Here is a 21,936-nt window from a genome sequence, read left to right as displayed (position 1 = left end):
TTCAGCTACGTAAAATCCCTTGGGGAGGGGAAGGTTGGCACCCCCAGAGGAATAGTTGATAAAGCTTTGGACTCCCAGCTCACCAGTTTAACTTCAGTTCATGTTAAAAGTCTTGCCCTCTGGTGGAGGAGTTTGAGGTTGTGGGTGGTCTCAGCCCAGCTTGTGGCAGAGAGGTGTCCTCACCACAAAAAGCACCTTTCCAGCTGTCGCTAACTGTATTGATTTTGGGGGCCTGCTTCTTCTCCCCCACCAGGGCAGGATGAATGTGCTTTCCTGCTTTACGTAAGGGCAACGGGGTCCCCACCAATAGCATTGAAGGATAAAAGTATTTTACCAGTATGTGACTAAGGTGATCCATTCCCTTGCTCTGCAGAACTGCCCTGCTGTTGTTTTACTCGTGGATCTCCTGGCAGGGTGCTTTATTATATGTGGGATGTAGCTGAAACTTTGGGTTTGGACTAAAGCATTCAAAAGTCATGAGTCAAACCCCCAAATCATGAGATTAGCCTGAAAACGATAAGATTTTTTAAAGAAAGATTGGATTTGGGTTTTTTTCCTTCTCTTTTGATTTCGAAGCCATTAGGTTACACTTGCATCATCTTTTCAAGCTTTTCACCACAAATACAATGGCTAGAAATGGACTTTTCTTTAATGGAAGCCTAGAGTTTCATTATTTCACTTGACTCCATGAGCTGGGGCTTTAAGGGAAATACCAAATCTCTCAAGAGCTGGCAACACTGGGTTTTCCTGTGCTGTATTTTTTATTTACCCCAGTTTTTTGTACCCTAGTTCTCCTGACTGGTTCCAATATATTGTTTCGGAGCCCCCTCCCTTGAGAGCCCCATTTCACAGGCTGACTGGAAAGCCATGTTACAGCTTCTCTTGGGTGACTTGCTTTACAACCCACTACGGACTCTGCCCTGGGGAGCATGTCATGTAAAATGTTCCAAACTCGCACTGTGCAAAGAATTGCTTTGAAGCCCTAAAAAATAGCCAATCCCTGAGGCCAGAGGGAAACAAGCCAGGGCAGACAGCACAGCCTGGTTACCTGCCTGGCAGGGAGGGAAGGTGCTAGGCCACGCCCGTCCAGCCAGCGCGTCAGGTTCCCCTTTCGCGCTTGGCTGGCTCACAGACACACACACACATGCAGGCTGGTACACACCACAGACACACAAGTGTGCACGCAGGCTGCGCAGTGTGCTGTCAGGATGGCTTGCTAAGCGCCTTGCTTTTAGGTTGGGTTTTTTTATTTTAGCCCATTATATTATTGCCTTCCAGGGACGGACAGAAGGTAAAAGCCAAGATCCATAAACACTTCCTCCTTGTCCTTCCAGTCGGTCACACCTCAAGGGAGATGGTAAGTGGTTGCATGCTAAGCAGACGGTGTTGTAACATGTGCAGTCCAGCCCATGGCTGATTGGCTTTTGACAGCAGCGTGAGAGAGCAGCCTGAAGGGAATCGTTTCCATTCCCAAGCGGAAGCAAACCGGTAGGGAAAGACGACTCCACCACCTGCCCCGCAGGAGAGGTGTGCCGTGGTGTGTGCGGCCAACCCGGCAGCCCGCTCTGAAAGGCAGTCCTGCCTTCGAAGTGTCTGGGACTGTGCTGGCAGATGTACCGAGGGCTGAGGATTGTGCCTGGCCTGGAGCAATTGATTCGCTGATCTCAGTGCTCACTGCAGGAGCCGGGGTGCAGCTCTTAGATTGGCAGAACTGGAGGCATTTGTGGTGTGGTTTCATTCTCTCTCTTTCTGGGATGCTGAGTTTCAGTTGGCATTGCAGCTGAGAGGGATTGTTTTCTTTGGGTTTTGTTTTTGGTTTTTGACACATTGTGGTTTCCTCAGTATCCTGGAAAGGATTTGCTGCCAGAATCTGATTACACCCATTTCAGAAATCCCCTCCACAGTGGATCCTCGCTGATTCACCCCCTAGTTTATCGACAGGGGTGTTTTTACACAGATTTCGTTGCACTGGTGTGAACCCCCATGCGGATTCTCTCAAATGGGTTGAACCCTGGCTAATTACAGGGTCACTGTTACAGATTCATTCCCAGTGACACTGGTGTAAGATACGAACTACGTGAAGCTAAACCCAGGAAGCACACTGTAATGGATTTGCATGTCCACTCTGCAGTCTGCACCGTTTTAATGAATTGCTTTGAAACCTGGTGTAAGTTGTACCAGAGCCACTTCTGCATGGAGCCTAGCCCTAGGCATGGTAATTGCTGCTGGTTTCGTCTCCTCGCTCTGCCTGCTAGCCACTGTCAATGAACTCAGACCACTTGCAGAGCTCACTCTCCCATAGCTTGGCTTGATGTGTACATGTCACAAACAGGAGACTAAAATAGGGTTGTCAACTTTCTAATTGCACAAAACCAAACACTCTAGCCCTGCCCCTTGCCCGAGGCCCCCCCACCCACCCACTACATTCCCCCTCCCTCTGTGGCTCGCTCTTCCCCACCCTCACTCACTTTCACTGGGCTAGGGCAGGGGGTTGGAGTGCAGGGGGGGTGAGGGCTCTGGCTTGGGGTGCGGGTTCTGGGGTAGGGCTGGGGTTGAGGGGTTTGGGGTTCACGAGGGGGCTCCAGGCTGGGATGTGGGGCTGAGGGATTCGGAGAGTGGGAGGGGGCTGTGGGTTGAGGCAGGGAGTTGGATTTTGGGAGGGGGTGAGGGCCCTGGGCTGGGGGTGCTTGCTCTGGGGTGGGGGTGGGGATGAGGGGTTTGGGATGCAGGAGGGGGCTCCAGGTTTGGGGGGGCTCAGGGCTTGGGCATGAGGTTGGGGTGCAGGAGGGGGTATAGGCTCTGGGCTTGGGTTGCAGGCTCTGGGATGGGGCCGGGGATGAGGGTTTTGGGGTGCAAGAGGGGACTCCAGGTTTGGGGCAGGGGGTTGGGGCTTGGGGTTGAGGTGCGGGCTTACCTTAGGTGGCTCCCAGTCAGCAGCACAGCGGGGCTAAGGCAGGCTTCCTGCCTGTCCTGACACTGAGTTGCACGCATCCTGGAAGTGGCCAGCAGGTCCAGTGCTAGTAGGTGGGGGGTGGGGGCAGTGCGCGGAGACCCATAGCTCCCACGTCTAGGAGCCGGACCTGCTGGCCGCTTCTGGGGCTCAGCACAGTGCTAGGACAGGTAGGGAATAGCCTGCCTTAGCACCAGTGACCGGACCCGCCAGGGCATAGGCGTCAACTTCCCCTCTGCCCGGTGGGTGCTCGACCCCCACCACCCTTGGCCCCATCCCTGCACCACCCTTGCCCTGCCCCGTTCCACCCTTTCCCCCAAGTCCCCGCCCCTGCCTCGTCTCTTCTCCGTCTCCTCCCCTGAGCGCACCGCATCCCTGCTCCTTCGCCTCCCTCCCAGAAAGTCCTAAGCACCGCCAAACAGCTGTTAGTCGGTGGGGGAGCAGGCAGTGCTGGGAGGGAGGGGGAGCAGCAGTGATGCGGCGCACTCAGGGGGGAAGAAGGAGGCAAGGAGTGGGGAGCTTGGCTGCCGGTGGGTGTGGAGCACCTGCTAATTTTTCCTATGGGTGCTCCAACCCCGGAGCACCCACGGAGTCAGCGCCTATGTACCAGGGTCCCTCTTCAACAGGGTGTTCTGGACAAGCCCTCCCTGAGGTTGTGTTTCCTGTCTTACCTTTGCGGGGGAAGGGACAGCTCAGTGGTTTGAGCATTGGCCTGCTAAACCCAGGGTTGTGAGTTCAATCCTTGAGGGGGCCATTTAGGGATTTGGGGCAAAAATTGGGGCTTGGTCCTGCTTTGAGCAGGGGGTTGGACTAGATGACCTCCTGAGGTCCCTTCCAACCCTGATATTCTCTGATTCTATGAAAACTGGACACCTGGTCACCCTAGACTAAAGCCAGGTAATCTCTGGCCCTAGGGCAGTTGCATTGCCAGGGGAGCAGAAGGGCAGCCTGTCTCATGCACTGACCCTTGGGAGCTGGATTCGGCTGTATTGAGCTGAAGACCCCCCAGTGTATTGTTGGGATAATTGGTGACACTCTGGGGGTATATGCAGCACTGAGCAAGGGGCAGGAAAAGGCAGGCCTGACTACGTTTTTAATCAGCAAAACTCCCAGTGAGCTAGCGTTTGCCTGAATAAGGATTCAGCAAAAAACTGACTAGTATTCTCAGGATGTAGCCCATAGTCCTTCTTCTGAGATACTTGCAATGAAAGGGGCAGATGCTCATCTGATGTAAATTGTCATAACTCCTTGGAAGTCAACATTGTATTATTACATTAATATCACATTGCACCCAACATTGCTTGTCCAGCTTTTCCTTGTTAACTTATGCCTTCCAATAACTTAACAAGCTCAGTTTGTTGTCAGGAAAACCTTGTCAAGCAACGAAAAGAGAATATTCCAGGAAACCTGCAAACAAGCCAAGACTTCTGGGAAAGTACAGGAAGTAAAAGCATTGCACAAAGCAGTGAAGAAATCCCAAAGATAGGACAAGCCAAAGCTCTGAAAAGAAGAGGCTCAACAATTCCAGGAGGTGTCAAAAAAACAAGACCTGAAAACAATATACAAAAAAGATAAGTTGTATGGAAACACAATCAGGCCAACGATGCAAGCAGCAAGGAAGGTACCGGTGAACGGACTACAAAGGTTGATGAGGTGCTGGAAGTATGGAAGGAGCATTTTGACAAAGGGCTGACTCCTGTAGGTCATCCAGAGGCAACCATTCAAGACATGCTAGATGAACAGGGCAGCTTGCAAGACCGAATGGATAGCAGCACTGAACCATCGCCAGAAGAAGAAATAGAAAGAGCAGTGAAACAGTTAAAAATGGGAAAGCTGCAGGAACAGACAATAGAACAGCAGAGCTGTTAAAAGCTGGTGGGACAAGTGCTCTCAAAGCATTAGGAAAAATAAATAAGATGGTATGAGTGCAAGAGAAGATACTGGATGACTGGCTAAAGACAATAATTGTATCAATCCTGAAGAAAGGAGATCCTGTCAATCTGAAGAACTGGAGAGGTATAGGCTTCTGCTGCTGCTGCTTCTTCACATGCTTGCACATGTCCATCCCAATGTCGGTGTGCGCGTGCCCCAACCACAGTTACTGGAATTTTTTCCCTTAGTGGTATCCCTTGGTTCGGCTCCAGCGCCCTCTGATGCCACATGCCCATAGCACTGGTATAAGGGGCCCTGCTGACCCCATGCCCCTTTAGTTCCTTCTTACTGCCCATGACGGTGGCTGGAACTGCTCTCATTGCTCAGGCAGTTCTTCCCAGTGATTTCCGTCTCTTCTCTAGTTCACATAGTTATTGTCGTTTCCTTTAATCGATAGTTAGTAGTAGTAGTTAGTGTGTTCGGACACCTTCGCACTTGGTTGGAGAGGCTTGTCTGCCCCCCAGTGCTGGGGTATGCCTCGGTCAGTGGGCTTCAAGCCCTGCGCTTCCCGCGGCAGGTTGATGCCATTGAGCGACCTGCACGTGAGCTGTCTCAAGTGCTGTGGGGAAGCTCACAGGAAAGACCACTGGCAGATCTGCAGAGACTTCAAACCCTGCACCAAGAAAGACTGGGCAGCGAGGTTGAAAATCCTCCTCTTGGAGGCTGCCCTAAGACCAGCATTGGAGCTGCACTCAAACTCAGCACCAAGCACGTCAGCTTTGGTGTTGATTGCTCCTCCTGCCGGTCGGGAGTCCTGGCACCGATGATCTTCTCCGGTGCCTAAAAAGAAGCACTGAAAGCACCAGGAGAAAAGTTGATCATTGGTGCCAAAGTCAAGCTGACAAGAGGACCGGGATTGGCTCAGGCCTCTCTCCCTCCCCGGCACTGCAGCAGCCGGTTCCTTTGGCCTTCAGTTCCTTCAGTGGCAAGTCACTCCTAAGACTGGAGTTGGCAGCGCCTGGGTCCAGGATGCGCTGTCTCAAGCCTGGGCTGTACTTACAGCTTAAACTGGCATTGCTCTGTCGGTCAGCAGTGTGAAAACCCCACGTTTCCCAGCAGCACAGCTATGCCGACAGCCCCCCCCGCGCCCCCCCCCCCCGTCAGCGTAGAGACAGCTATGCTGGCAGAAGACGGCTTCTGTTGACGGAGCTACTGTTGTTTGGGGAGGCGGTGACCCTACACTGGTAGAACTCCTCCTTCCGCAGGTGTACACTACCAGGTAACCCGGCAGAGGCAGTTTAGGGGGGGGGTGTGTGTGTGTGTGTGCGGGGGGGGGCGGATAGGAGGAACACAACACCTGGCATCTCTTCCCACTGCAAGGGCTCTCAGGTGGCCAGTCCCACCATCGCAAGTGAGTACTGGAGTGATCCGGCCCCTCTCCAGAAGGGGAGCACAATGCTGTCTTTGCTGAGCTGCTGGCAGTTTGATTTCGGGTGTGGCTGCAGGGCTGGGCTTGGCTGACTGCGCTGGTGGCCTTGGGAGGCGCTTGGGGTGGGGCAAGATAAGATAAAGGGAGAAGGGCCCGTGAGTGGTCTGAAAGGGGAAATTTGGGGGGGTCACAAACCAGAGGAGAGGGAAATAGCTCCAGGGGCGTGTGCGCACTGCCCCCAGGTCAGGACCCGGCATTCTGCAGACAGGTGTGCACTGGGGCTGCTTGCGCTGCAGGTGTAAGCAGGCATGAGTTAGTGGGAGGCGCTGGGCTGAATTTCAAACCCACGCCAACGTCCGATAGCAAGGGGATGGTCCCTGCCTCACCACCTGTCTTGTGTTTTGACTGCTGCAGATGTCCTGGCACCCTCAGTACCGGAGTTCCAAGTTCCGCCATGTGTACGGCAAGCCTGCTAGCAAGGAGAAGTGCTACGACTGCGTCCCCATCACCTGCAGTGTGCACGACACCCACTTCTGCGCTGTCAACCCCCACTTCATTGCTGTCGTGACAGAGTGTGCAGGGGGCGGGGCCTTCCTCGTGATCCCCATCTGTCAGGTGAGCAAGGCCAGCAGGGCCCAGGGGGCATGGGCTGCCCCTTCTCCTGATAGCCCGCGCTGGAGCAGCAGGGATCCAAGGTGGTGGTGATGGCAATGGGAAGGCTTGGGTATTGCTCCTGCCTGTTTTTCAAAATGCATGGTAGGGCCAGAGGCTCTTTGGGACAGGGACCCTCTGTTACATGTTTGTACAGCACCCAGCCCAGCAAGGGTCTGCATATCCATCCCTCCCTCCCAGTGTTTTATCCTGATGCTCATCACCATGGCGTCTGGGCGCCTTCCATGCTTCTGGGAGCAACTGCAAAACAATAATAAACAATAACCATAAACTGTAGAAAGGGAGAGAGCAAATAGCTCTGTAATTACATGGTTCTAGCTTTTGTTCACAGACAAGGAGCCTTTTTGGCCTCTGAACTAATCCCTGATTAAAGAATAGAGGCGACTCGGTGGCCATGCAGAGCACTGTAGGCCCCTGATCCGCACGTAACTTTAGTGGGACTATTCATGTTCTTAAAGCTAAAGTCTTGCTTCCGAGTTCACTGAATCAGGGTCGAGAGCGGGACAACAGAAAGGAGAGGGGTTATTTGACATTTATTTATTTAGATCCCACTTCAGGAGAGTTAAGCACATGCTTAAGAGCTGTCCTGCATTCCTGTATTCAACTTGCTTTAGTCTTTAGCACGAGAAGAGAGGGCTCTTGGTGCCTGGACAGCACATCACACTGCCCGTGCAGGGGCCCCGGAACAGAGAGGTCCAGGGGGTCGTGGCCTCCCACTTTTGAAGGTGGATGGGCCTAGACTATCCACTTTTCGCCACAGGCATAACCCCCTGCCCCTCCTCTTCCCCTCGAGGCCCCACCCACCAGACAGGCTGGAAGCTGGAGCCCAGTCCAGGTAAGAGTGGCCCAGGAAGCCAGGGCAGCTCTGGGGAGCCATGGACCCTCCACCTGCCTGGGGAGGGGCGGGGGCCCGAGAACAGCCCCCTGCTCATGTCCCCACCCCACTGGGCTCCTCGCCCAGGGCAGGTGGAGGATCCATGTCTCCCCACGGCTGCCTGCTCACCTTTTACCCTAACCCAGCTCCGGCTTCCAGCTTGGCCTGGAGGTGGGGTCTTGGGGGCCGAAGAGCTGCAGCCAGGCCATGGTAAGAGCTGGGTGGGCAGCTGTGGGGGGCTGTAGACCCTCCACCTGCCCAGGGCACGGAGCCTGAGGGGCAGGGACATGGGCCGGGGGTTGCTCTCAGGCCCCCCCATCCCAGGCAGCAGTTTTAAAATAAATATAAGGAAACACTTCTTCACACAACGCACAGTCAAGCCGTGGAACTCCTTGCCAGGGCATGTTGTGAAGGCCGAAAGTATAGCTGTATTCAGAAAAGAACTAGATCAGTTCAGGGAGAACAGGTCCATCAATGGCTATTAGCCAACACGGTCTGGGATAGAAAATCATGCTCTGGGTGTCCCTAAACCTCCGGCTGCCAGAAGCTGGGACTGGACAACTGGGGATGAATGACTTGATAAGTGCCCTGTTCTGTTCATTCCCTCTGCCATAGTCCAGGGTGCAATCCAGACCAGCGAGGGGGTTGTCACCACCTGCCCTGCAACCTTGGGTGCCTCACAATGGTTTGCTGCTGTAGCTCCCAATCTGGGAAACGCACAAACTGCCAAACAGCATGCAGGTCACCGCCTGAGTCTCCGTGTACAGCTGCGGTCCTTGGTCTAGCAATTCTGACCTGAGCAGCCTGTCAGCAACACCCCAGCCATACTCCGGCTTCCAGCAGCCTTGGTTACCCACTTGCAGGGTGACTCCACCACACTCCTCGTCCCGGATTTTTCCCAAAACGTATGTTCTGTGGTGTCCAGCCCTTTGCTGGACAGTTCAGATATTAGAGGGCCATGGCTCCTGTAAGGGGTCAATATCCAACAGTTTGCGACTTTAACTGGAATTACCCAAACAGCTCTGTTTAAACGCAGCACTGGATTCGTTGAGATTAAAAAAATAAAACAAGTTTATTTAACTACAAAGAACTAGATCTTAAGTGAATACAAGTAGAAGGCATTAAATTCAGAAAAGGTTACAAGAGAAATAAAGATAAAATGCTTCCTAGTTTCTAAAACTTAACAAACTAGACTTGTGTGACGATGTGACTCAGCAGGGAGGGGGGAGTGTTAACCTGGGAATGTGCCCTGGGGATGGGAGACCTGAGAGCCTGTCACCTGAGCCAGGAGGGGGAGGGGGAGGTAACACCTCTGCCCAGGAATGTGAACAGAGGCTGCAGCAGGGAACCTGCTGGGTGGGTTTAGTTTCAGTTTGGGGCTGGGTGGAGGAACACAGGGAACCCCAGGGCTGGGGTCTAAGCTCCCTGCTCCCCCAGAAGGACTTGACTGAGGGGTCCTGGGTGTACCCACAAGCTCTGTTTTGGACTGTGTTCCTGTTGTCCAATAAACCTTCTGTTTTACTGGCTGGCTGAGAGTCTCAGTGAATCCCAGAAAGAGGGGTGCAGGGCCTGGACTCCCCCACACTCCGTGACAGCTTGGTTCAAGGTAAAATCCTTACCACAGGTTCCCAGTAGCATTGCTGACCAAATTTTCAGGCCAGGCTGTCTCCCAGAGTCCAAGGGCTGCTTCCTTTGTTGTGTTAGGTGAAAGAGAGAGCGGGGTAGAGAGGGATACGTTGGGGTGTTCTTGAAGTTTCAAGATTCAAGAAGTAAGGAAGGCAATGTGGAGTCTGGGAGTGAAGGTGGCTCCTTGCTCTTTCTTCTCCCCTGTGTATGGCGAAAAGCAGATTTGCCTTGGATCCTGCCACTTCCCCCTCTTGCTGTCTCAAGGACTCTGCTTACTACTTATATGTAAACTGAGGTAAATACACACGCCTTTGTTTAGGATAGACCTGTGCTTTTGCCTAGTCAGGGCTGAACATTTGCTAACATCATCATACAGGGGAATTCATAACTTTACATATAATGTTGCTACATAAATTCACCATCCAATAATTGACGCGAGTTGTTTTCAAATGATACCTCACGAGGCATATTTTATACAAAGATTTTTACAGTGGTGTGTATGGTGTGCATACAGGAGTGCATTCGGTCTTGCTCTCTGAAGGTTCTGGCACTGGCCACTGTATGAAGACAAGACCTTGGGCTAGATGGATCAGTGATCTGACCCAATAGGGCCGTTCTTCTGTTCACTACTGACTCACTTTCCTGTTTTCCATTAGCAAGGGTTGGCACTGAGCTGTAGAGTTTTCCCGAAGCCCTTTGTCTGTCGTCAAATCCATTCCAGTCCATTGCAGCCCCCTTGTGATGAGAGCTAGGAATCAGGCTGCTCCTTACTCATTACCACCATTTGGGATGTGGTCAGTGGCTCCAGGATGCTGCCCTATTCCTTGGCAGGGCTCAATCATCATAAGGCTTTTCTCCTGTAGGCGCTCAGAGGGAGTGTGGCAAGGCAAAGACGAAGAAGCAGGTCTGCACTAGAAACCTGCACTAGAAACAACTGACGCAGCTGTGCCGCTGTGGGGCTTCTGGTGAAGATGCTCTAAGTTCTCCTGTCAGCTTAATAACTCCGCCTCTGTGAACGGCGGTAGCTATGTCGGCAGGAAAAGCTCTCCCGTCAACGTAGCGCTGTCTACACGGGGGTTTAAGGTTGGTATAACTACATCACTCAAGAGTGTGGATCTTTCACATTCCCGAGGGAAGTAGTTATACCGAAGTAAGTATGTAGTGTCAGCCTGTCCTGAGCTTAGGAGGACATGGCTTTAAGGGCAAGCAAGGACCCATTTCCAGTAAACTGAGCACTGTGGATCTTGCTATGTGAGGTGCCAAGGAGCTTAGCTCCAGCCTTGTAGGGCCAGCCTGCATGGAGACCTCCTGCTATTCTGTGGCCAAATGTAGCCTTTCTGAGCTAACAGAGCCTTGCTGTTCTTTTCAGACAGGCAAGCTTGATCCTCACTACCCCAGGGTGTGCGGGCACAAAGGAAATGTCCTGGACATCAAGTGGAGCCCTTTTGATGACTTTGTAATCGCTTCCTCTTCTGAAGATGCCACTGTAAGTTTCCTGGCTCGTTCTGTGTTACTAATTCGCTGGAGTACTATCATGGATGGTTATAAACTGTTCAGGAAGGACAGGCAGGGCAGAAAAGGTGGGGGAGTAGCACTGTATGTAAGGGAGCAGTATGACTGCTCAGAGCTCCGGTACGAAACTGCAGAAAAACCTGAGAGTCTCTGGATTAAGTTTAGAAGTGTGAGCAACAGGAGTGATGTAGTGGTGGGAGTCTGCTATAGACCACCGGACCAGGGGGATGAGGTGGATGAGGCTTTCTTCCGGCAGCTCGCGGAAGCTACTAGATCGCACGCCCTGGTTCTCATGGGTGACTTTAATTTTCCTGATATCTGCTGGGAGAGCAGTACAGCGGTGCATAGACAATCCAGGAAGTTTTTGGAAAGCGTAGGGGACAATTTCCTGGTGCAAGTGCTAGAGGAGCCAACTAGGGGGGGAGCTTTTCTTGACCTGCTGCTCACAAACCGGGAAGAATTAGTGGGGGAAGCAAAAGTGGACGGGAATCTGGGAGGCAGTGACCATGAGTTGGTTGAGTTCAAGATCCTGACACAGGGAAGAAAGGTAAGCAGCAGGATACGGACCCTGGACTTCAGGAAAGCAGACTTCGACTCCCTCAGGGAACGGATGGGTAGGATCCCTTGGGGGACTAACATGAAGGGGAAAGGAGTCCAGGAAAGCTGGCTGTATTTCAAGGAATCCCTGTTGAGGTTACAGGGACAAACCATCCCGATGTGTCGAAAGAATAGTAAATATGGCAGGCGACCAGCTTGGCTTAACAGTGAAATCCTAGTGGATCCTAAGCATAAAAAAGAAGCTTACAAGAAGTGGAAGGTTGGACATATGACCAGGGAAGAGTATAAAAATATTGCTCGGGCATGTAGGAATGAAATTAGGAGGGCCAAATCGCACCTGGAGCTGCAGCTAGCGAGAGATGTTAAGAGTAACAAGAAGGGTTTCTTCAGGTATGTTGGCAACAAGAAGAAAGCCAAGGAAAGTGTGGGCCCCTTAATGAATGAGGAAGGCAACATAGTGACAGAGGATGTGGAAAAAGCTAATGTACTCAATGCTTTTTTTGCCTCTGTCTTCACGAACAAGGTCAGCTCCCAGACTGCTGTGCTGGGCATCACAACATGGGGAGTAGAGAGCCAGCCCTCTGTGGAAAAAGAGGTGGTTAGGGACTATTTAGAAAAGCTGGACGTGCACAAGTCCATGGGGCCGGACGAGTTGCATCCGAGAGTGCTGAAGGAACTGGCGGCTGTGATTGCAGAGCCATTGGCCTTTATCTTTGAAAACTCGTGGCGAACGGGGAAAGTCCCGGATGACTGGAAAAAGGCTAATGTAGTGCCAATCTTTAAAAAAGGGAAGGAGGAGGATCCTGGGAACTACAGGCCAGTCAGCCTCACCTCAGTCCCCGGAAAAATCATGGAGCAGGTCCTCAAGGAATCAATCCTGAAGCACTTACATGAAAGGAAAGTGATCAGGAACAGTCAGCATGGATTCACCAAGGGAAGGTCATGCCTGACTAATCTAATCGCCTTTTATGATGAGATTACTGGTTCTGTGGATGAAGGGAAAACAGTGGATGTATTGTATCTTGACTTTAGTAAAGCTTTTGACACGGTCTCCCACAGTATTCTTGTCAGCAAGTTAAAGAAGTATGGGCTGGATGAATGCACTATAAGGTGGGTAGAAAGTTGGCTAGATTGTCGGGCTCAACGGGTAGTGATCAATGGCTCCATGTCTAGTTGGCAGCCGGTGTCAAGTGGAGTGCCCCAGGGGTCGGTCCTGGGGCCGGTTTTGTTCAATATCTTCATAAATGATCTGGAGGATGGTGTGGATTGCGCTCTCAGCAAATTTGCGGATGATACTAAACTGGGAGGAGTGGTAGACACGCTGGAGGGCAGGGATAGGATACAGAGGGACCTAGACAAATTGGAGGATTGGGCCAAAAGAAATCTGATGAGGTTTAATAAGGATAAGTGCAGGGTCCTGCACTTAGGACGGAAGAACCCAATGCACAGCTACAGACTAGGGACCGAATGGCTCGGCAGCAGTTCTGTGGAAAAGGACCTAGGGGTGACAGTGGACAAGAAGCTGGATATGAGTCAGCAGTGTGCCCTTGTTGCCAAGAAGACCAATGGGATTTTGGGATGTATAAGTAGGGGCATAGCAAGCAGATCGAGGGACGTGATCGTCCCCCTCTATTCGACATTGGTGAGGCCTCATCTGGAGTACTGTGTCCAGTTTTGGGCCCCACACTACAAGAAGGATGTGGATAAATTGGAGAGAGTCCAGCGAAGGGCAACAAAAATGATTAGGGGTCTGGAACACATGACTTAAGAGGAGAGGCTGAGGGAACTGGGATTGTTTAGTCTGCGGAAGAGAAGAATGAGGGGGGATTTGATAGCTGCTTTCAACTACCTGAGCGGTGGTTCCAGAGAGGATGGTTTTAGACTATTCTCAGTGGTGGAAGAGGACAGGACAAGGAGTAATGGTCTCAAGTTGCAGTGGGGGAGGTTTAGGTTGGATATTAGGAAAAACTTTTTCACTAGGAGGGTGGTGAAACACTGGAATGCGTTGCCTAGGGAGGTGGTGGAATCTCCTTCCTTAGAAGTTTTTAAGGTCAGGCTTGACAAAGCCTTGGCTGGGATGATTTAATTGGGGATTGGTCCTGCTTTTGAGCAGGGGGTTGGACTAGATGACCTCCTGAGGTCCCTTCCAACCCTGATATTCTATGATTCTAATGCTCTTCCTTGGGAAAGAAATACAAAATACCACCCCAAAGACACAGAGTCAATGTTGCAGGTTGTGACGTTCCCTTCTGGTGTTATCTGGACCAGTGATCTGCTAAGTCACTCCAATCCTTGACTCTGGGAGCTAGCCTTACCCTGCTCTGCTGTGAGAACCCTCACTCCTGGGCTGTTCACGCACAGCTTCTGGCATGTAAGCTGCTCCTTGGATTGTGCAGCCGAATGACACTAGCCAATATCTCTGGTCCCAGACACAACCCTAGGAACCTCTGTCTTGCGGTGCCCAGTTATGCCTGCTGGACGCTGCAAGTTTATATGAGTTTGTCAGTTTACCAAAGAAATTGATATGTACCAGGCTTATTATCCCAAGGGGAGTCTCTGACATGCTTCAAACCAAACGCACTGCTTCAGGTAGAATAAACAGATTTATTCACTACAAAGATAGATTTTAAGTAATTATAAGTCAAAGCATAACAAGTCAGATTTGGTCAAATGCAATAAAAGCAAAACGCATTCTAAGCTGATCTTAACACTTTCAGTGCCCTTACAAACTTAGATGCTTCTCACCACAGGCTGGCTGGTTGCCCTTCAGCCAGGCTCTCCCCTTTGATCAGCGCTTCAGTTGCTTGGTGCGGTGTCTGTAGATGGAGGTGGGAGAGAGAGCGAGAGAGAGAGCATGGCAAATGTCTCTCCCTTTTATAACGTCCTTTCTTCCCTCTTGGCTTTGCCCCGCTCCCCCCCTTCAGAGTCAGGTGAGCATTACCTTATTGCAGTCTCAAACTGACCAAAGGAAGGGGGTGACTCACTCAAGAGTCCAACAGATCCTTTGTAGCAGTCGAGGCCAGCATCCTTTGTTCCCATGAGGCTGGGCTGCGTTTGTCCCATACCTGCCCTGATGAGAGGTGAACTGTCTCTCTGTTCTTGGAGAGTTTTTCCTGTGCTTATTTAAGCCATGAGGATACATTTTTAGCCTCATAATTATATACATGAAATTATAACCTGTAACATTACTGTAACAACAATTACTATAAGACACTATAATAACAATGCTCAGTGCAGCATGAGCCTTCCGAAGACACCCAACATAACAAACTTTGTATTGGATACCACACAGTCATTTTATAAAGATGAACATGGGGGTTTAGGGTGTTCCCCGCAGGTACAGAACATCACACAGGAGTTTGGGGCAATGACCTTGGTTGTGGTGTGTTTGTGCCAGGTTGTTTTTACTGACAGTTTCAGCAGTGACAATGTTCAGATATCCAGCTCTCCCACATAACAGAGAGGTGAAGTAATTAGAAATGCATTCCACTGGTATCTCTCTCTCACATTAGAGTTCAGGATTCCATAGTGTTTTCCTTCCTATCTTGCACTACATGGTCCACGTTGTGATGGGTCTCTCCCTGACAGCATTCCAAGTGCTCAGCTTCCACTGTCATGGATGACAGCTTTGCACAAAACCTAAAAGCCGGATCTGAGCCTGGATGGACAACCAGGGAATGTTAATGCCTCCTCAGACATTTCAATTTATGCCAAATCTTTGTTTCATGATTTGGCTAAAAGCTGTCTGGGAGGCCAATTCGAATGCATACAGCTCCAATTCGTACTCCTGGGGGAATTCTGCACCAAAATATTAAAAATTCTGCATGCAATATTTTAAAATTCTGCATATTTTATTTGTCAAAATAACACCATATAATCACACCAGTTTCAATTATTTTGTAATTTATTTCAGAATACTGATCTGCAACTATGTCTGTAACAATACAGACACAAAATTCCACCAGGAGTAGAGAGTTAAGGAAACCCCTATGACAACCCAGTTCCTATTTCTTTGCCCCCTACCCACCAGAGCCCAGCAGGGGGGCCAGACACCCACACCCCCTGGGATGCACCCCAGCCCAGACACTTGCACCCCCCACCAGAGCCCAGCTGTGCCTCCCCAGCTCGGACCCCCTCAGCCCAGACACTCATGTCTCCTCCCCACCAGAGCCCAGCCACAGGCCCCCCCAGCGCGACACCCACACCCCTAGCCCCAGAGCCCAGCTGCAGGGCGCTCCCCAGCCCAGACACTCACACCTGCTCCCCACCAGAGCCCAGGATCCAGAAGGAGAAACAGTCTGATGTTGGGTCCCAGGCTTGTACAGAGTTTCCTCCACGCCCCCTCCTTCCTTCAGGGCATGCTGGGTACTGCAGCTGCCAGGAACCCTCCAGCTTCCTCCCCCCTTCTCCCCGCAGCAGTGTCTTCTCTTTGCAAGTTGGGCTCTGTGGGTCCTGCACCCCCCGAGTGGCGGCCAGCAGCTCTGCAGCCCATTTCTGTAGGAGGAAATGGAAATTCTGCTCACACAACATTAATTTCTGCGCAAATTATGCATTATGCAATGGGAGTAAATTGGAATTTACTGAAATAAATGGAATTCATTGATTATTGGATCATCTCTGCAATGAATAGGCAATTTCTGTCAGTGTGGCCTGCCTCTGTACTGCTGGTGAAGAGGAGAATCATGAGAGTTCGTGGTCAAGAAAGGGGGTCAATTTTACAAATTTGCTGAGGTGCCAGTTAGATTTTAAAGCTGAAATCTAATAAGCTAGATTTGCCAATTGGATAAATGTTATAACCAATATTAGACTGGAACCTAATATGATAATACCATTTTACTGAGTCTGGGGGTCATTAGCTTACCAATTTAATGCTAGGTTCTTTTCAGGTCAACTTTTAACTTGAACAGTTTTTAAAATCAGGACACTTGCTTGTTCGTAACCAATCAACAATTTATAATTCAACCAGAACCACATCAATATACAATCAGCAGTGCACCAATCAAGTGTGGACAAAACCAATATTCTAGTTATGTACTGCACACAGCAATACAGTCTAACACAGTAGTTTTCAAACTTTTTTTCTGGCGACGCAGTTGAAGAAAATTGTTGATGCCCGCCACCCAAGAGAGCTGGCGGTTTGGGGTGTGGGAGGGACTCAGGGCTGGGGCAGAGAGTTGGGGTGCAGGAGTGAGGGCTGAAGGATGGGGACAGGGATGAGGGGCTCTGGGTTTGGGGGGGCTCAGGGGTGGGGCAGGAAGTTGGGGTGCAGGAGGGGGTCAATGCTCTGGGCTGGGGGTGCAGGCTCTGGGGAGGTGCCAGAGATGAGAGGTTTGGGGGCGCAGGAAGGGGCTTCGGATTTGGGGGGGCTCAGGGCTTGGGCAGGGGATTTGGGTGTGGGGTTGGGGTGCAGGCTTACCTCGGGCGGCTGCCAGTCAGTGGTGCAGCGGGGGTGCTAAGGCAGGCTTCCTGCCTGTCCTGGCACTGCGGACCGCACTGCGCCCTGGAAGCGGCCAGCAGCAGGTCTGGCTCCTAGGCGGTGCGCAAGTGGCTCTGTGCGGCTCTCTCCTACAGGCACTGCTTCCCCCCCACAGCTCCCATTAGCTGGGAACTGCCCAATGGGAGTGCAGAGCCAGTGCTCGGGGAAGGTACAGCACGCGGAGCCCTGTGGCCGCCCCCCGCCTAGGAGCCAGACCCGCCGCTGGCCGCTTCCAGGGTGCAGCGCGGTGTTGGAACAGGGAGGGACTAGCCTGCCTTAGCCGAGCAGCACCGCCAACGGGTCTTTTAACGGCGGGACTTTTGACCAGAGCCACCATGACCCAGCGCCTTACATTCCACAACCCAGTACGGGGTTGCGACCCGCAGTTTGAAAACCACTGGTCTAACAAGCCGCTGTCAAAGACGAAAGTTGAGGCTCAGTGGTTACCCTAAGGAACAATGGAAATCACCAAGCTTTCTTATTATGTTTACTTACGATAATGAGTTCTTTAGTACCCAACACATTGATCGCCTTCCCAGTGTTTCTCCAAGCAGTAAGGATATACTTGTCTTAAAGACACTTTTAAAAATGTGGTTACCTGTTATTGGAATGGATTGGTCCATAAGGGAAAGGTTTAGTATATCAAAAGCAATTGCTTGAAGTTATTGTTCAAGTCTCTGTTAGGCCAGTTTGTGTGGACTTATAAAGGAGGGCATGCATTTCACATCATCTAAAATATGGTTACTTGATGTCTCACGAGGGAGTGTAGACTTAATCAATAGAACCTTCAGTTATTTATATTAAATACAAAAGGGGAAATACAGTCTCTGAAATGGAATGTCGCCACTTCTTATCGTCTTACCCTGGGATTGGAAAGAGTCCTTTCCACACAGCTCGTCTGGGTGTTTATGGCACTGGGGAGTCTACAGTTTCTTTGTGGCTTCAGTCAACTCTGGGGTCCCATATGGTGACATCAATTTTATATACCCTGATTTCAGGGCTCATTGGCGAGGGCAACCATCTGGTTTCTATTGGCCATCTGCCAGATTGCTCTCAGCTGTCAGGTTTCTCAGTTTGCTGCTTCTGTTGATATCCAGTAGATGGCATCAATGTGTGACAAATTTCTTTGAGGCGTTGTGCCAAAGTGCTAGGTATGAAAGCCTGAGTCATCAAATCGGGCAAACAGATTGGAGCTGACTAAGAAGAACTGTGCCTAATTTGCGAGTGGGGCAGGGCAGAAAGGGTAACTAAGCCATTAGCCAGAGCCCACCAATAGGCACAGGAAGGAAGTAAAAAGGGGGAAGCAGACAGTAAGAGAGGGAGAGAGATTGCTCGCCGCTGCTTGTTAAATACAAGCAGGCTGCAGATTCTTAAGGGGCAAGATGCACTTGCTTTACAGCTTGGAATCCCCAGGTGTTTCATACACAGGCTAGAAATCCCTTTAGCCTGGGTCTAACACTTCCCCCAGTTCAGTCTTTGTTCCTCAGATGTTTCCAGGTGGCTTCTTGGGTGGGAAGTGAAGAACCACAAATGATGTCACTCCCCCACCACGACCTTATATAGCTTTTGCATATGGCGGGAACCCTTTGTTCCCAAAGCTTGGTTCCCAGACCAGTCTGTGGAAAAATACTGACATCCCAAGATGGAGTCCAGAGACATGTGGTCTCATCACATGACCTTGTAGCGTCATAGCAGCCATTACTTGGAGGCTGTCTGTAACATTTTCAGGAAGGCTCCCCAGGTGGGAGTTAAGCTTCTCCTAAGGCCTGTCATTTTTTCCTAATGGCCCATTGCCCTGAATAGGCCCTTCCCCACCCAGCTATCTAGACTGAAAGCATCTTGTCTAGTGGGCATTACCCAGGTGTAACTACATTTGAAATACAGATACATACTAAATACTCATAACTTCAGATACAAAAATGATACATGCATACAAATAGGATAATCATATTCAGCAAATCATAACTTTTCCAATGACCCCTCACATGACTTAGCATGCATAAAATGCATCATAGTTATGCTATAACCATATCATAATAATATCACTATGAAGAATATCGGGTGCAGTGCCCCATGAGTAATGGGGAATATGTAAACATGATGAAAAATCTGATGGGAAAATGGCTGAGGGGGGGAAAGGGTTTCAAGCTTTGAAGAAATGTTTGACTTTGTTGCTCTGTAGCATTTCCTTAGCGTATATAAAGATGATGTGAAACTGTGTCTACTGGACAAAAATCTGAAAAGTGTGGATGAGATGCCATCTCTAGCTGATGCCTTTGAGTAGACCCAGGCATGTACTGGGAGCAAACCACAGAAAGAAGGACTTAAACCTGGTGGGAAGCCAAAACTATTCCTCTAATCCCCATCCCAAATCTCTTGTGAAAACCGAAGAACCCAGAAGGGGCTACCACTGTAATTCCATTGATCACCTGAAGAATAAATGCCCCGTGCTAGGAGGAAGCTGATGATACTCGTTAAAAAAATGATGTTTTCATTAAATTAGTGACTGAACTCCTTAGGGGAGAATTGTACGTCTCCTGCTCCATGGTTTTACCCGCATTCTGCCATATATTTTGTGTTATAGCAGTCTCAGGTGACAACCCAGCATATGTTGTTCGATTTAAGAATACTTTCACTGCAGATTTGACAAAATGCAAAGACGGTACCAATGTGAGATTTCTATAGATAGCTACAGCACTCAAACCAAGATTTAACAGTCTGAAGTGCGTTTCAAAATCTGAGAAGGATGAGGGTGGAACATGCTGTCAGAAGTCTTAACAGAGCAACACCGTGATGTGGAAACTACAGAACCCAAACCACCAAAAAAGAAAATTAACCTTCTGCTGGAGACATCTGACTCAGATGATGAAAATGTACGTGCATTGGTCTGCGCTGCTTTGGACTATTATTGAGCAGAAGTCGTCATCAGCATGGAAGCATGTCCTCTGGAACGATGGACGAAGCATGAAGGTGCATATGAATATTTAGCATATCTGGCACACAAATACTTTTCAACGCCTACTACAACAGTGCCATGCAAACTCCTGGTCTCACTTTCAGGTGACATTGTAAATAAGAAGCAGGCAGCATTATCACCCATAAATGTAAACAAACTTCTTTGTCTTAGTGATTGGCTGAACAAGAAGTAGGACTGAGTGGACTTGTAGGCTCTAAAGTTTTACATTGTTTTATTTTTGAGTACAGTTATGTTAAAAAAATGTACATTTGTAAGTTGCACTTTCACGATAGGTGGCACTGCAGTACTTGTATGAGGTGAATTGCAAAATATGATTTTTTCTTTTTTACAGTGCAAATATTTGTAGTAAAAATAATAAAGTGAGCACTGTACACTTTGTATTCTGTTGTAATTGAAATCGATATCTTTGAAAATGTAGAAAACACCCCAAAATATTTAAATAAATGGTATTCTATTATTCTTTAACAATGCAACTATTAAATGCAACTATTAAATTCTATTATTCTTTAACAATGCAACTATTATTAAAACTGCTATTAGTTACAACTATTTTTTAATCTTGTAATTGTGATTAATTTTTTTAATTGTTTGACAGCCCTATTTAAAATCTATCTTTCTCTAGTGTGACAAAGTTCCTCCTCTACCTTGGTGGGTCCTGCACTTATTGGCGGATTTTCTCACCTCAGAGGTTCACAGCAGCCCTCAGTTTGGCCACTTTCATGGCTCGAATCTGCCGTTCACTCAGTTAGCCTCATCACTGGCCAGCATGGGGAAAGGAAGAAGAACAATCCCCGCAGTCTCTGCTGATCTACCTAGTGGATTGGGGAACAGGCCAGAGATCTTCTCTCTGGTGGAACCCACAGTCCAGTTCAACTCCTCCGGATCAAGTAGGGAGTTGGAAAGATGGGGGGAACCCAGGCCCGCCCTCTACTCCGGTTCCAGCCCAGGGCCCTGTGGATTGCAGCTGTCTATGGTGTTTCCTGTAACAGCTGCATGACAGCTACAACTCCCTGGGCTATTTCCCCATGGCCTCCTCCCAACACCTTCTTTATTCTCAACACAGGACCTTCCTCCTGATGTCTGATACTTGTTCTCCTCAGTCCTCCAATAGTATGCATTCTCACTCTCAGCTCCTAGCACCTCTTGCTCCCAGCTCCTCACATGTGCACCACAAACTGAAGTGAGCTGCTTTTTAAGCCCAGGTGCCCTGATTAGCCTGCCTTAATTGATTCTAGCAGCTTCTTGATTGGTGTTCTAATCAACCTGTCTGCCTTAATTGTTTCCAGAAAGTTCCTGAATGTTCTGGAACCTTCCCTGTTACCTTACCAAGGGAAAAGGGACCTACTTAACCTGGGGCTAATATATCTGCCTTCCATCACTCTCCTGTAGCCATCTGGCCTGACCCTGTCACACTAGTTAATAAATCTGTTTCTCCATCACTGCCAATTTTAAAATCAAGATTGGATTTTTTCCTTCTGCTCTAGGAATTATTTTGGGGAAGTTCCCTGGCCTGTATTGTAGTCAGATTAGATTATCAGAATGGTCCCTTCTGGCCTTGGAATCTATGACTAAGAGAGATGGAAGGCTCCTCCATGAGTAAATTATAGGATGCTTTGGTTTGAGAAACTAACAATAGTTGGAAAATTCTTGACTCAAGCATCAGAGAGCTTTCCTTTCCTGGGAATTGTGTGTCTTAAGCTTTAGTTTAATTATGCTCCCCAGACAAATGTCTCACCTTTGGGATCACACTATTGACTCTCGTTGCCTTTAGCTCCTGAGAGGAAGCAAAGGTTTAGAATATGCATAAAGGTCATAGAAGAGCCATATAATTTAGTTTGTTCTCCCCAGATAGTTAAAAGGGCAGAAAAAGAGAGAAGTTGTTAAGAAAATATTTTCAAGGCATATTTTAATGTCTGTGCATTTTATAGTGGAGATATCGCTATGTGCCTGCAAGTCAATGGGCTGCTCCTAGTTTCTCTCCTTTGAGAAT

General features: G+C 49.6%; 1 protein-coding gene across 2 annotated transcripts in view; it reads left to right on the top strand.

Moving 5' to 3' along the window:
- CORO2A (coronin 2A) overlaps positions 1-21,936 on the top strand; it is an 85,107-nt gene that overhangs the window by 33,548 nt on the left and 29,623 nt on the right. The window contains exons 1-3 of one of the 2 annotated variants that reach the window (XM_073346007.1): positions 1,288-1,357; positions 6,666-6,866; positions 10,793-10,909. In XM_073346007.1, coding sequence (XP_073202108.1) covers positions 1,355-1,357; positions 6,666-6,866; positions 10,793-10,909 — 321 coding nt within the window. In that variant the 5' untranslated portion in view covers positions 1,288-1,354. Of the gene's footprint in view, positions 1-1,287; positions 1,358-6,665; positions 6,867-10,792; positions 10,910-21,936 lie in introns of those variants that run through there. The other variant, XM_073346008.1, reaches the window with a different exon arrangement.

Source organism: Lepidochelys kempii, chromosome 5 (genome assembly GCF_965140265.1).
Source record: "Lepidochelys kempii isolate rLepKem1 chromosome 5, rLepKem1.hap2, whole genome shotgun sequence".
NCBI lineage: Eukaryota > Metazoa > Chordata > Testudines > Cheloniidae > Lepidochelys > Lepidochelys kempii.
Note: the sequence above shows the minus strand (reverse complement) of the source record. Positions and strands in the feature narration are given on the sequence as shown.